At 38.5% G+C, this 15,359-nt stretch overlaps 1 protein-coding gene across 2 annotated transcripts in view; it reads right to left on the reverse strand.

The window, feature by feature from the left end:
• Positions 1–1,348: 1,348 nt before the first annotated feature.
• The window catches only part of LTA4H (leukotriene A4 hydrolase), a 30,502-nt gene continuing 16,491 nt past the window's right edge, over positions 1,349–15,359 (reverse strand). The window contains exons 8-19 of one of the 2 annotated variants that reach the window (XM_019961115.2): positions 14,985–15,125; positions 14,139–14,162; positions 13,566–13,636; positions 13,011–13,122; positions 12,307–12,451; positions 11,104–11,207; positions 10,612–10,682; positions 7,642–7,696; positions 5,819–5,911; positions 3,069–3,151; positions 2,313–2,417; positions 1,349–1,641 (exon numbers count right to left, since the gene is read on the reverse strand). In XM_019961115.2, coding sequence (XP_019816674.2) covers positions 1,524–1,641; positions 2,313–2,417; positions 3,069–3,151; positions 5,819–5,911; positions 7,642–7,696; positions 10,612–10,682; positions 11,104–11,207; positions 12,307–12,451; positions 13,011–13,122; positions 13,566–13,636; positions 14,139–14,162; positions 14,985–15,125 — 1,122 coding nt within the window. In that variant the 3' untranslated portion in view covers positions 1,349–1,523. The remainder of the gene's footprint in view (positions 1,642–2,312; positions 2,418–3,068; positions 3,152–5,818; positions 5,912–7,641; positions 7,697–10,611; positions 10,683–11,103; positions 11,208–12,306; positions 12,452–13,010; positions 13,123–13,565; positions 13,637–14,138; positions 14,163–14,984; positions 15,126–15,359) is intronic. The other variant, XM_019961116.2, reaches the window with a different exon arrangement.

The raw sequence follows: 15,359 nt of genomic DNA on the forward strand, positions 1-15,359 counted from the left end.
AAAGAGTCAAACACAGCTGAGTGACTGAGCATGCACACAATCACATAGAATGTGATTATATCCCATGAATTTGAGCTGAACTCTGTCCTCTGATAGTCCCGGCATGGAGATGAGTGAGAGCAGAAGCTTGAAAAACAGAATTGCACTGCAGTGTAGAAACATGCCCAAAGGGAGAGAACTGTTTGGGACAGTGAAAGCAGGGAAGTCTGAGGACTACAAGAAGGGTCAAGGTGTTTGCTTCAATTTAAGACCTTCCCCCTCTTTTTACTACATTAGCACTTTTGGAGGGTATTTAACGATGATATACCCCAACCACATTTATCCTTCAAGATACCATTCCTCTTTGCTAGAGTTTACTTGGCCATGGGTGGATCAAAGCTGGGTCAGAGTCTCACCTATGGGAATTTTGAATTAGGACAGTCTCTCCACATGGTAAGAACTATCTGCAACAGTAAAGTTAGGGGTGGCCAGACCATACAAGGTGGGCCAATTCAGTTCAGTCACTCAGTCGTGTCCAACTGTTTGCAAATAGAAATGGAAGATAAGAGTATTGATGTCTCTCCTGTCCTGGTGTCAGGGCCCTTCTGTCCGTCCTCAGATGCTGATAACCTCCCCTTACCCTGTGTTCTTAAAATAATCCTTTTCTCTTTCTGAACTCTAGTCATCGGGGTTGCTATCACTTACGATCAAAGCATCCTAACTAGTGGAACAGTGGTTTCCAAGCTCTGTGCTGAGGCACCCTAGGGCACTTCATTACATTCATGGGGGTACGTTGTTACTCTCTCACTTGGATCAAGTTGTTGTATTGTTTTTAATTCTTTCTTCCTCTGTGTTGTATGCTGTTTGTTGGTGGAGAATGTTTGCTGATCACTAAGGAGATGAGGCAGGTTGAATAGATTGTCAGGTATACCTGAGGGAAGAAGCAGGGTATTCAGGTTGACCATCTGACCCTAACAGACAGGAGAACAGGCCAGCAGGGGATCCAGGTATGGGGAGCAGAGTGCTCCCCCAAGTTTATACACTTTTGGTAAGGGAGTTGATCCTATGTCCACCAGCTGGGTGATGAGCAAATCTAACCAAGTATTCATGTGTAAGTTTATTTAAAAAGAAAAATCTTAATTATGCTGAATTTTTGGTGTGCAGAAGACTCAAATTAGAGAGCTTAAAAAAGAGGTAAATAATAATATGTTGACATGTCTATCTTGTGACCATGCTGCTGCTGCTGCTGCTGCTAAGTAGCTTCATATAGGGAGAAAATGAATATGAAATAATTGAAAAACCTGACATTTATAAATCAAAAGGTTAAGCTTTGCTAAAATTCACTGTACAAAGAACACGCCACCAGGGCTGCAGCAGGGGGAGGTAGCTCAGCTTTATTTATGAAAAAAAAAAATCACTGACAAAACAATAAAAAGCCAAAACTAAAAAGACATTTTTAGTTACAATGTGAGCTGAAGCGTTGTATTTTTTTATGAATTTGATTTTAAAAAGAGAAATATCTGACATCAGCAATGGGCAGGTCCTTAATCCACTTTTAAATCTTTCCCCACAAGCATGGCAGTCACAGGGTGCATGGATGCCTTGTGCTCCTTGTAGGTACGGATGGCTTGATCATGGGATTTGTCAAAGGCAGCAAGGTCCCTGCATTGAGAAAAAAAAAAAAAGATAATGACTTGTTGACTTGTTTTGGCAAATTTTATTATGGCTTGCAAAGCAAACAGATTAATAATAGGTATGCCAGGTTATATTTTTTCAGAATTCCTGTCAAATTCATAGTCAAAATAATTTCACTGAGGTATTTTTAAATTGTATCTTGTGGCCACGATAACAACTTTTTTCAATTTTACCAAGCATTCCTTTATTAAATGTCAAGCAACCTACTCTTCTACCTAATTGCAACATTTGAATTAAACAGGTTTGGCTTTACCTGCTTGATCCTTCTTGCATTTAACTTCAGACACTTTTTTCTTGTGCTTCCCTACTCACCAATGATCTTCTACTTGATTTTAAAGATCTTCCTGTGTATATAAGATTGCCTTCGATTTATTTCCTTTTCAGCAGCATCTAATCCTATTTGGCTGGCCCATAACAGATAATCTTCTTAAAAAGCTAACGAAATCATCTCAAATTTAAAACATTTAGAAGTGTTAACTCCTATTCCAAAATTATATCTATAATCTTTAACAAATTTTAAAATATTATTTTTAGATTGCACTTTACAAAGTATTATAGCAACAACAAAAATATCTGTTTAAGATTTTTCTTTCCCATTCTTAATGTAAAGTCAAAGCACAGGGAGACTTGGTTCTTACTTGAATAAGGGCCGTGTAAACTTCATCCTTCCTTGTTCAGTTGCCATTTTTAGAGCCAAAGGAATTGCTTCCTCCCATTTCGATTGAATGCAGAGTCGTAACCATCTAAAAGGAGGATTTTAGGTGGTATGGGGTGGGAAATGAGGTGGGAACAGGATATGACAGGCACATCTGAAAACTTCTGTAATGACAAATAATCCCATTATAGCTGCACTGCACACCACTTTATATTATGTCCTTATTCTGAGAATCTCAAATCCTTATACATATCGTTCAATAATTGGAGAAGAGAAGGAAGAAAAGTGTGTTCTTGAAAAATATCATGTTTTAGAATTTGGATTATGTAGGTGCTCATGGGCCTAACATATGCAATTTCTGAAGGAATTAAACTTTGATTCAGGCTTATACTACCAAATTTAAATTAAGAAAGATGGACAGAATCAAAGATTTCTGACTGTTCCCATTTCAGAGCCCATTTGGTTAGTTGTGGAAGAGTGCTGATTTACCACTGGATCCTTAATTCTAATTTTTTTAAAGGCAAGAGAAGCTTACAGAGAATTCTAACAAAAACTAATATGATCATATTACAGACACTGCAACTATTCCTTAAAGACCACTATAACTCTGTATATAGATGCAGTGAATTTAACAAGGATTTCTCGAGACTCAAGTATGTCTCACATGCTGCTTCCCCTTTCTCTATCTGTTAAACTAGTTTTCCACTTTCTTCCACAGAGACAAGTTAAAATGATGTACCTGAATCGTATTTCAGAATTGTTAATGGCATTGAAGTTGTACACCTCTTGCATTCGCTTTATGTGCCCCAATGGAAGAGGTGCCTAGAGCAAAATAAAGAAGTATAACGTATCATTTCAACAGGATTCCTTGGAAGAAAGGAGTGGGAGAGAAATTCTTAGCCAGATTAAAATCCTCAAGTGTATAATATAGCAATTAGTTAGATAAAAATAAACAAATGCACACTAAGATAAATTTTGTGCAAACTTATTCTGAATATGGATGTCCTGCTAGGAGGCAAAGTGTTAGTCACTCAGTCGTGTCCAGCTCTTTGCGACCGCATGGACTGTAGCCCACCAGCCTCCATAGATTTCTCCAGGCAAGAATACTGGAGTGGGTAGCCATTTCCTTCTCCAGGGGATCTTCCTCACCCAGGTCTCCTGCACTGCAGGCAGATCCTTTACCGTCTGAGCCACCAGGGAAGCACTATGAGCCAAGGGTTAATTTAATTTGCAAGATACATGGAGAATTAAATGAGAAGTACTCTCTTGAGACTTTTGGATGTGTATAAATACTAACTTTCAGACCCTTTCCAGAATCTTTCAAGTTCTTCCTTATACTTTACATATCTTAAATTTATTCTATTCTCCAGATTCAATCACAGTTAATTTTTTTCCCTCACTGAGTTCCCCCAGTGTTATCTTTGTATGTTTCCTCTGAAATCCCTTTTAAATTATCTATATCCCTACAAAATAGCAGTTTTTAAATTTTTATCTTACCCTTTTCAGAATGTGATGACTAATATGTACCCTTTCCTTAAGGGGAAAGTACATATATAAATATGAACTTATGTGTACAGTTTCAGGGGATTCATCAACTCTTGTGACCAAGTTGTGTGTGTGAGAGAGTGCTCAGTCATGTCTGACTCTTTGCAACCTCACAGACTATAGCCCACTGGGCTCCTCTGTCTGTGGAATTTTCCAGGCAAGAATACTGGAACGGGTTGCCCTTTCCTACTCCAGGGAATCTTCCCAACCCAGGGATCGAACCCACATCTCTTCCATTTCCTGCACTGGCAGGTGGATTCTTTACCACTGTGCCATCTAGGAAGCCCCTGTGCCCAGGTTAACCCGCCCTAAAGGGAGAACAAGTTTGGGTGAAGGAGAGAAAGAAGAGTTCAGTTTGGTCAAGTGGAGAGTCTGTGGTGCCTGCATGATGCAGGCTGAGGAACCACGAGGTAGTCGGTAACTCTCTGCTCCAGCCATGACTTTTTCTTACAGAACCTCACTCCCACTCATTAACCATCTCTGCTCTCACTGACTGCGAGACCCTTCCCAAATCGTTTCAGTTCAACTCAGCTCCAAGTCAAGCCAGGCTGGCCAGCTGGTTACGGTCTCGTCCTCAGTGCCCTTCCTCTCCAGTGTTTGATGTGCCTGCTCCCCAGTCACCCCATCATTTCTCTTTTCGCAGTTCCAGGAGACAGGGCAGGAGGGGCTACAGAAGTGTGTGATGACGGCTTCATGCACTAAAAAATACTCTAAAGCCCCTGTTGCTGTAAAATGCTATTCCTCATCTTGTATCAATTCCACAGGAAATTCTGTTCAAAAGTCTCCATCCCTCTCAAGGTCCTTAGACCTAAGTTCTTAGGTCTAAGGACCTGTCTTACAATAAGAAAGACCTCACTGTGTCCCACTCAACATACAGCATCTCCTCTCAGCTGTGCCTATTCATTTAATCCCCTGGCTTTGAAACCTTCAAATCTGCTTGGACTTCTTCCTGTTAACCCCTAATCCAGTGAGTCCCCAAACCCCTCGCTCCATCCTGTGATCTCCTTCTCCTGTTCTTTCCCTTCCCACCAGCTCCCTCCCTCCTGTCCTGGGCTCCTTCGAGTCTCCCAACTAACTTCACTGCCAGCATTCCTCATTCCATCCAGCCTCCCCAGCATCAGAGGAATAGTCGTCATAATCACCATTGCATCAGATGAAAGTGAAAGTTAAGTCGCTCAGTCGTGTCTGACTCTTTGCGACCCCATGGACTGTAGCCTATCAGGCTCCTCCGTCCATGGGATTTTCCAGGCAAGAGTGCTGGAGTGGACTGCGATTTCCTTCTCCATGGGATCTTCCCAACCCAGGAATCAAACCCGTGTCTCCTGCATTGCGGGCAGACGCTTTACCGTCTGAGCCACCAGATGACTCGTCGTTAAAAATGTGAAATCCTTTGCTCCTATCTAGAATCACATCTAACATTTCTAGCTTGACATTCAAGACTTGTCACATCGGGTCCCAGCAGTCTTTCTTGTGTTCTCTCCATTAACCTCTTTCCCAAACCCACAGTTTCCTCCTCTTGCAACACCGGCCACGCTCTGTCATGTTCCGCTCTGTCTGACTTGAATTTGTACCTCCCTGCTGATTCTGTTCTGCTCAGATCAATCCCCAGTTCCCCCAAATCCTTCTTGATTACCCCGGTTGGAAGGGAATCCTTCTTCCCTTTTTTCACAAATGACACCTAAAATTCCTTTTACTGCTAAATTTTGCATGTGTGACCGTTCCTAGTAGCTTATAAACTTTTTGAGGACATGGGATATTTCTTTCTTACATACTTTTATATTCAACACTGTATTAAACATAGCAGGCATTCAATCAACAAATGTTTTTAAGTAAACAAATGAATTTTAACAAATCATTTTTTTCTGTTAGTTTCTACATTAATACTTTTCCAATGCTATGCCTTTATGCCCATTTTAATTTCTAATATTTTGAGCTAGTACTTACATTCTGGAGCATCTGTGCTAAAAATTCATTCACTTGATGGGAAGAGAAGTCTTTTAGGTCTGCTGAGCTGAATGAATTTAAATCATCTTTGGCCTGAAATAAATGTTGCCTGATTATTTACATTCATGTACAACTCAACAAAATGTATTGGTTTATCTGACATAAAAGTTAAGAAAGAGAAATACAAGGATACATAAGATTATAAAAAAATTAAATTAAGCATTAGCTATAAATCATTCTGAGATGGCATCAGTGTAAGTTAAAGAGCTGATATGATTCCTAGATCTATATTACTTAAGAAAAATTAGACTGTTAAGAGTGGAGGAAACTTTTGACATCCTCTGCCATTTGCATTATGTAGATTTCCAAAGTAAAGAAACACTGCAAAATACACGGCAGGTAATTTACAGGCCAATTCAAAAATGTGGGTAAAAAATCATATTGCATATTCTTTAAAATACCACACTAAGGAACACATAAGTCCACAAACAGATCTCTCCCTTCATCTCCACATATTCTATTTTCCCCTGCTTAAATCTTGGAAATTGTCTAAGGAAAAAAAAGTGCTTCTGTACTTTTCAATTTAGGATTTACTGTGATTTATCTTTGAGGAAATGATTAAGGAATATTAATAAAGCTTATCAAAATGGGTATTTTTAGAATCTTTTAAAATAGTTTCAAATTATTTTAAACTAGGGTTTCTTTTAAAAGAAATATATGCATGGGGAACACATGTATACCTGTGGTGGATTCATTTTGATATTTGGCAAAACTAATACAATTTTGTAAAGTTTAAAAATAAAATAAAATAAAATTAAAAAAAAAGAAATATATGCAAAGGTTTGAAAAAAAAATCAAATAGGACCAAATGAAAAATTCCTCTGCTTTTGCTCCCTGTCTCTAAGTCCCACTCCTCAGAAACCTATATTAATAGTTCCTTGTATATCCCTCCAGAAAATTTAATGTATGCATATACATCTTTGCATAGAAACATTATTTTACAGCTTCCTCCCCTTCAAAATGCCCTTAATATCAGAACTTATTCCCTTTTTAGAAACTGACGTCAATATTAGAAGTTACAGATCTCATTCTTTGCTTAAAAACATGCAAATTTAAACTATCGAGGATATACTTATTAGTGGTAAAATCATAAAGAGCAGGGAAAAGATAAAACCACAATTCATGGTCACGGTTACATGGCAGGGCCAGGTGGGTGGAGAGAAGAACGAGACGGGGAGGGCCAAGTACCAACAGAGGAGGTACATATGTGTACAGCCAGCCCACTGCTCTGACAGGAAACTGTTGAATTTTGTATTTTCTTATGTTCATATTTTATTTAAAACCAGAGTATCTTTGTCATGGTTTCCCGTTCTGTTTTCCTGATTTGCCTTACTCCTGATTTGGTTTCTTTTCCTTTTGCTGGCTTTCCCTTGGTTCTCCTAATACCTGGAGCTTTCTACTCCTCTCTTACACTCCAGTCCCAGACTTTGGGGGAAACTGTGCCTCCCTATCTCTTCTTCTAAGGGCCCCTATATTCATCGTTCCCAAAAATCATTTCCTCTCCCCTAAGAGGCCTATATTTCCCTTTCCCTTTTAAGATCAAGAAAAATCAGAACCAATACCATCAACATCCATTTGTTTTCCCCTCAAATTTAACTTTACACACTGGGGGCTGGTATATGTTATTTTGGACAAACCAGACTGAATGAATAGCCTTTCCGAGCACATGAGTTCATAAGTAAAGCACCACTCTCCCACTTCATTGAGTAGAGACATATTTGTACAATTCAAAAAGGAGGCAAAAACCATACATTACTACTCACAGTGATCCATCTTTGACTCAAGGAAATGCAAGCATTTGTCAGGGTCATATCATAACTGCAACAATGAAAAAATATTAGAGCTTATATTTTATACAAAGCCACATGCTTTTGCATCAATGCCATTCTGAAATTATAGAACATTCTTAAATCTCAGAGTTCTTTTGAAAATAACCCCAGAGTGATGGCAATAGGAAATCTTCTACCTGATTTAAATATGACTGATATCCTCTAAGAACACAGAAATCCAAGTAGATACCAAGTTCATGAAACACTGGATTATTTTGTTTTTTATTATTGTCTGTGCTGGGCCTTTGTTGCTACGTGAGGGCTTGCTCTCACTGTAGCGAGCATGGGCTACTCTTCACTGCTGTGTGCGGTCTTCTCACTGCGGTATGCAGGCTTCTCAGTGTAGCGGCTTCTCTCGTTGTGGAGCACAAGCTCTAGAACTTGGGTTCAGTAGTTGTGGCGACTGGCTTACTTGCCGTGAGGCGTGTGGGGTCAAACCGCTGTCCCTTGCCCTGCCAGGCGGATTCTTAACCACTGGACCACCAGGGAAGCCCCAACACTGGACTATGCATTGGAGAGAATGCCAAAACCTCGTAGCAGAGACTGTCACACGCTTCAGCAGTATGTGCTGAAGGGGCTGGGCTGAGCATATGCAGTGTTTTCTGATGGCAGGAGCAGTTGCGGGTACACAGGACAACCTGGCAACCACCACAAGGTCCTTGCCTTCATGGATTTTACCTCCCATGGTTCCACCCATCTAATCATCCACCAGATCTGCCAGTAACTGCTGCGTGATAGGCACTGTCCTAGATGACGGGGAAATAATGGTGACACCCTTGGGAGACTCCAAAATCTTGTGATTTTGTTCCTCTCTCTTCAGAAGAAAGCAGAATTAACGAACCCTGATCATTAAGCAAAGCAACTTATGTTAAGGTTTATGAGTTCTCAGCTTGGAAAACAAATCATGCATTTTGCAACAATGAAAAAGACCATGTAATGTGTGTGAACTTCTTGTAAAACATCCCTCTTTGTCTGTAAGTCATGCTTGCTTGATGTGAAATGTTTGTTAGAACACAGAGGGGTACCTGTCCTGCAGGGCCTAAATGAGGTAAGTTTGATTATAAGTGACCACAGAACTTGCTTTCAGACTTTGTGCCATGGGGCAAGATAATAAAAGGGTCAAAGCAGTGACCTTTTTGTTTGCATTTTGTTTTGTGGCCCCATGGCTTGTGGGATTTTAATTTCCTGACGAGGGATTGAACCTGGGCCCTTAGCAGTGAGGGCGTGGAGTCTTAACCACTGTGCCACCAGAGAGTTCCCAGCAGTGATCTTTTCCGAATTAAGCTGCCAGTTTATTTTCATGAAGTAGTCAGGCTGTGGGCAGTGGGCAGGACCTTTTGACTGCCCTCGAGTCCAAAGTGGGACCAGAGGTCCTTGACTGCTCAGAATGTAAATTACCTTCAATTAGAACATGACTTCGGAGAAGGCAATGGCACCCCACTCCAGTACTCTTGCCTGGAAAATCCCATGGATGGAGGAGCCTGGCAGGCTGCAGTCCATGGGGGGTCACAGAGTTGGACACGACTGAGCGACTTCACTTTGACTTTTCACTTTCATGCATTGGAGAAGGAAATGGCAACCCACTCCAGTGTTCTTGCCTGGAGAATCCCAGGGACGGGGGAGCCGGGTGGGCTGCCGTCTATGGGGTCGCACAGAGTCGGACACGACTGAAGTGACTTAGCAGCAGCAGCAGAACATGACTTAGTACTGATTTCATAAGAAACAGCAGGACAGTAAAAAAAAAAAAAAAAATCTTCAGCTGGTCTGTTTCTTGGTGCCTGAAACTTCCTTCTCAATGTCAAAAAAAAAATTAAATAAGGATTAGCCCAGGCAGGCAAAGCAATCCTTTCTTAGGGCAAGGTCCTAAGAAAAGTAACGAGTGACCCAGGTATAAGGCCTGTTCTCCTGGTGCTTCAGTGGAGTGAAGGAGAAAGACTTAATAATTACACAAATAAATTTAAGATTACAGTCGTGGCAACAACTGGGAAGAAGTGATCTACAGCACCGAGAAACCCAAAATGGGAGACTTGACCTAGTTAGAGAGGTCAAGGAGTGCTCCCATGAGAAAGTGGTTCTTGAGTTGAGACTGGAATTAACTGGGTAAAGAGTACTCAGGTAGAGGGAACAGCAAGTTCCTGGCCGCAACACGGAACAGTCAGCATCTCTGAACAGGACTCTTGGAAGACCAGGGTTCAGGCCCCTGCTTTAAGGAGTGTGCTTTATGTAAAAGGCAGTATAATGGATTGATGGCAACCAAAGTTTAAATCTCAACTCTCATTATCTCCTGTGCAACCTTTGACAAGACCCTTTACTCTAGCTAAGCCTAATATACCTCCTCTGGAAGTGAGGATGGTAATTTATGAAACTGTTGTAATAATGAACATAAGGCTCTTGTGTTATTTTTCTTACTACAAAGGTTTTCAAGAAAAGGGTAATATCTTATTCTTTTCTGTATCTCTCACCGTCTTTGTGCAGAAAGGAGGCACAGTTGCTGTGTCAGGTCCGACTCTTTGCGACTCCATAGACTGTAGCCTGACAGGCTCCTCCGTCCATGGGATTTCCCAGGCAAGAATACTGGAGTGGGTTGCCATTTCCTTCTCCTGGGGAATCTTCCCGACCCAGGGATCAAACCCGCATCTCCTGCATTGGCAGGCAGGTTCTTTACTACTGAGACACCAGAGAAGGCCTCTCAGTAAATACCTGCAAGGACTTTAACTAATTTATATTTATAATATTACGGAAATTACTTTTTTGACCCCAGGGTTAAGGTTCTAACACCTAAGAACTCAACTCTTATTACAAACTAGTAATAGCTTAAGGAAGGCATAAAACTCTCTCAGATACTTTGAGGAGCTCTAGGATTTCAGAGAATGAGAAGGAAAGCTTTAGAATGTAAGCATTTACTTGGGTTTTACAGGGGGCAGTCCAGGAGAGTACAGCCAGGTGTTCCAATCCACTTGATTGAGAATATCAACCTGAGAAGAGAAGGCACACGCAGTTTACTACAGAACAGTCTTTTCTATTGAAAAAAAAAATCTAAAACAGATTTTTAGGTCCTCAAATGTATAATTCTGTCTACACTGATGTGCAAGATAATTTTTAAGTCTCTCTGAAATAAATGTATATTAATCGGCAGTATTCTTTTAAATAAATAGGAAAATCAAGTACACACACAAATCTCTGAACATATTATTGCAAGTTGCTCTGATATAGGAAAATTCTACACATTAGTTCATCCTGTTGAGACCACATTTTAAATAGGAAAACATTCAATGAAAGACTGAGTCTTAAATTCTTGGCCAGTACCACTATCAGGCAACTCAAATCGGCCTAACAAATAGCTATTAAATAAAGACAGATTAGGCATGCAAAATAAGAAAACTCTTAAAATCCAACCTTATCTTTAAAGTGGGAATACAAGAAATCCTTCCAGTTATCAGTAGTTATGCTCTTGTAGGAAAATTTCTCAACATAAGCCTTTAAGAATCCTAGGAAAACCTCTAAGGTTTTTTAAAAAGAAGAAAAAAAAGTCAATTAATAGATAAATAATTAATATATTTTTTTGGCACATTGTACCAAACAGCAGAGAACATTCAGAGAAAAGGAAAAGCAGAGAGGGCTACAAGGATAGAATAATGTCAAAATGTTCAAAAGTAGAGGTAGAATTTAAGTTGTACCTTGAAGAACATACGTAATTTGGTGGAAGGGAGAAGAGAAATCCTAGTTAGAGATAAGAGGATGACATAAGACACAGAAAAGGAATACACAACATAAATTCTAAAAGCAATGATCCGAGTATGACTAGAGAGGAGGAAAATCAAATTGGACAGGCAGGATGGATCCAGATGAGGAAGGGCTTTCAAAGTCTATCAAGTCAAAGTCCAAAAGAGAGTACAGTTATTTATTTATCTAACCATAAGTTTTTATTTTTTTAATTGAGGTATCATTGATTTATAATGTATTAGTTTTAGGTATACAGCAAAGTGATTCAATTATACATATCTGTGTGTGTATACATATATTTTTTTTCATATTCTTTTCCAAAAGAGAGTACTTTTAAATGCTCATCAATGGGGAAGTTTACATTAACTCCACACAATTGGTATTAAAAAGCATAAGCTAGATTTGTAAATTCTGTTATGGAAAGATATATGTGAACCATTGTTGAATTAAAAAACAAATGTAAAAAAATATAGAACAAATATATAGTATGATCCATTTTCTGTATTTAAAATAAGTATATGTACTTATTTGTTCATTTACACTGAGAAAAAGATCTGGAGCCATATACACTAAACTGAGGGACTCTCACTTGTCACCCCTATAACCTTCTATACCACATTAAGTGTTTTCAATGAGCACAAGCTATTTTCCTAATTTTTAAAATATTGAAGAGGTTTTTTTTCCTTTGAAGTGAAGCAGTACAATTCAGAATGCAGGGGCTATTCAAGGTTTCAAATAGAGAGGTAATGTCAGAAAATGATATAGATTTCTTTAGCAGCTACATAAAGAATGAACTGGAAGGATAAGACAGAGAAAAAACAATAGTTAAAAACTTTATTACTCTTGAAAAAAAATCAGAAAACGCCAACTACTTGCCTGGTCCTCCAAGAAGCTGTTCAAGGTAAAAGAGTAAAGCAAAGCCCTTCTCATAGGGAACTGAAGAATATGCCACGTCAGGGTCTGTGTTCGTCAGGTCAACCACAAGTTTGGTGAAAGGATGGGTCTCCCCAAAAGTCTTTATCTGTGGGACACAGAGAAAAGTTCAAATATGAAGTCTGGTTACCACCTTGCAGACAAGCCAGTAAGGAAGTGTTACTTTACTTAGTGTCATAACTTTAGGGGAATCTAAATTTTAGGAGAATTTAGAGAGTGGTAATTATAGGATATGTTAGCACACATTTCTGGAAATCAATTAATGGAATGGCTACTAGTGCAAGATTCTGTAATATTTCTTGCCTAGACTAGAACAATGTTTCAGTGCCTGGTTAGCAAATTCAGCTTTCAGGAGAGAGCATTTAAACATGACATAAATATGCCAAATAAAATTCAAACTCATTGAATATATTCATTGCAAAGCCCAGTAAGCTCCGACTAGTCATGAACACCACCATACACAGGATAAGGATTAACATGTAACAAGAGAACATAATACCAGCATCCGCTTGCTTTCCCACACTAGTAAAAATGACTTTCTTATTGCCATTTAGTACAGTGTAAAGTAAAGCTGCCTTACAAACTGAATCTTTGAGTTTGACTTACACAACCTGGGATGGATGCTTTTAGAAGTATGACTTATTTACCGAATTCTGGAGTTCTCCCCATCCGCCCAGAGCATGAAAATGTCTAAACTTTTCACCAAACAGTCGTCCACAAATGTGGCGTTCCAAGTATACGGTATGTCCTTCATTTAACCTGAAAAAAATTGAAGAATAAAAACACTGGCACAGCTGAGGAAAAAAGGCATGTGATCAACAAGATCTTTTCTTTTTGGTGTTTCTACAGAGCAAAGCAATTGTAAAGTGTGAATACTCCACTCTAAGCAGACTGCTCTGCGTGGCTTCCTTGCATTCAGTTCAGAGCAATGGGAAGCCCAGCCCAGAAGGTGGCAGTGTGGGAAGTTAAGCTGTGGCTCTGGTCCTATGCGTCCCTGTGTTAAAATGTGACCACACCACGAACTAAATAGCATCAGCTGAAAACTTCTTTTCTATCTGACACTGTGCCAAATATTACAGAATTAAAGAAAAAAACCCTGTAAAGAGATGATAACAAAGATATACACACAATCCAGAGACGTGGAAGGCAGGGAAAGAAATAAAATCAAGAACCAATAAAGAAGGAATAATAATAAATCTTACCAAAAGTGATCCCAAGTTTTGTTGGTCACTAGATTTCCTGTCCAACTATGAGATATTTCATGTGCTATAACCTAAAGGAAATAGAGGAAGTGATTATCTAAGTCTAAAATAATTTATTATGTAAGCATTCTACTTTTTTCAATTCCATGTTGTTCATTTCATTTTTTCCCCATATTTTCAGTTTTTTTAACATTAGCTGAAATATTCAAGGAATTATTCAGTTCAGCAAAAAAACAAAAAACACAATTTAGCCAAACATAAAGTATTGTAGAGTTTAAAAAATGGAAATTCAACATTATTTTAATAATACTAAATAGATACATCACTCCATTAAATAATATTTCATAAATATATCAAGAGATCAAACCATAAAATGTTCTTAAATCTAAGGCAATTAAGAGCGTAGTATATGGCTGATACATGTTGAGGTTTGACAGAAAACGACAAAATTCTGTAAATAAATTATCCTTCAATTAAAAAATAAATTAATTAAAAAAATAAAGTTGGATGGGTTCAGAAAAAAAAACAACAATGTAGTAATGTCTTGCAACAAGATAATACATTTTAACTTACATTGGAGAGTGACTTGTCACCAGCCTAAAAAAATAAAGAAAATTACCTTAGTATTTCAGAAATCAAATTCAGACTATATCTAAACGACAGCCTATGTCAAGACATACGTCTGGCATTTATGGTTCACTGTATTTCTGCTATTGTACTCCAAATAGTTCAAAAGCAACATGTATTGAGGAAATTTTTTAAAAATGCAGGACTAAAAAATAGCATTATTCTTTCTCTCCTTAATCTTGGGAATTTTCCCAATACCAAGAGGCCAGTATACTTGTCTCTAATTTCCCAGAAACATTTCTCCTCTTCCATTTTTTTTAATGTACCCTAATTTTCTTTCATTCTCTCCTTAAAACCCACAGGATATTTAAGAAAATTTTGTAGTGTCCTGTGTCTACTAAGGTGTATTTTATTTATTTAGTTGCCAATCCATTACTCACTTGGTTTTAGGAAGGATTTAAAGTAGCTTACAAAGGCATATAAAATATAGCTATATACTATGGGCTAATTCTTCCCTAGTCATGGTAAATGGAGTTTTGTTTTGCCTTTAACCAGAACCTACATGCCAACTGTAAATGTTTCTTTCTCTGGATACACAATCCATCAATAGACTGTTATTACACAACCTTCCAGTCCCAGCATCCCAAAGCACCTTGAACCTATATTATTTTCTCCCAAATGGCCAAGTTAGAAGTTGATATGATGATAGTAACTACAAGAAACAATAAAATCAGAAACAAAGATTACATAAATAAAAGACTTTAAAAAAATTATTAGGAGCTGAAGTTTCTTCTTATCTAGGTGTATGTTTGAAGCAAATTCAACTTTAGATGAAGAAACATTTACACTTACCAGCAGAGTAGGAGTTACAAAAGTGAGGCAAGGGTTCTCCATGCCGCCATAGGGAAAGGATGGCGGCAGGACCAATAGGTCATACTGCCCCCAAATATATGGGCCTCCCAGATCTTCTGCAATTTTAAGCATAGATTCAGTCTGGAAAATGAATGCATATATATTTGTACATCTTAATCATTGCCATCATAAATTTCTTAAAAGTACACATTGCTTTCTACGAAGGCTATGAGTTAATGATGCTATTTTAAATGAAAATGATACCCCAAAAACGCATCAACTGCAAACTCATATAAAATAAGATACACTATTTGACTCTTTTACCACATTACTTAAAACCATTCGTTTCATACTCAAAATCTTAAATCTACTTTC

This window comes from Bos indicus, chromosome 5, assembly GCF_029378745.1.
Source record: "Bos indicus isolate NIAB-ARS_2022 breed Sahiwal x Tharparkar chromosome 5, NIAB-ARS_B.indTharparkar_mat_pri_1.0, whole genome shotgun sequence".
Classification (NCBI taxonomy): domain Eukaryota; kingdom Metazoa; phylum Chordata; class Mammalia; order Artiodactyla; family Bovidae; genus Bos; species Bos indicus.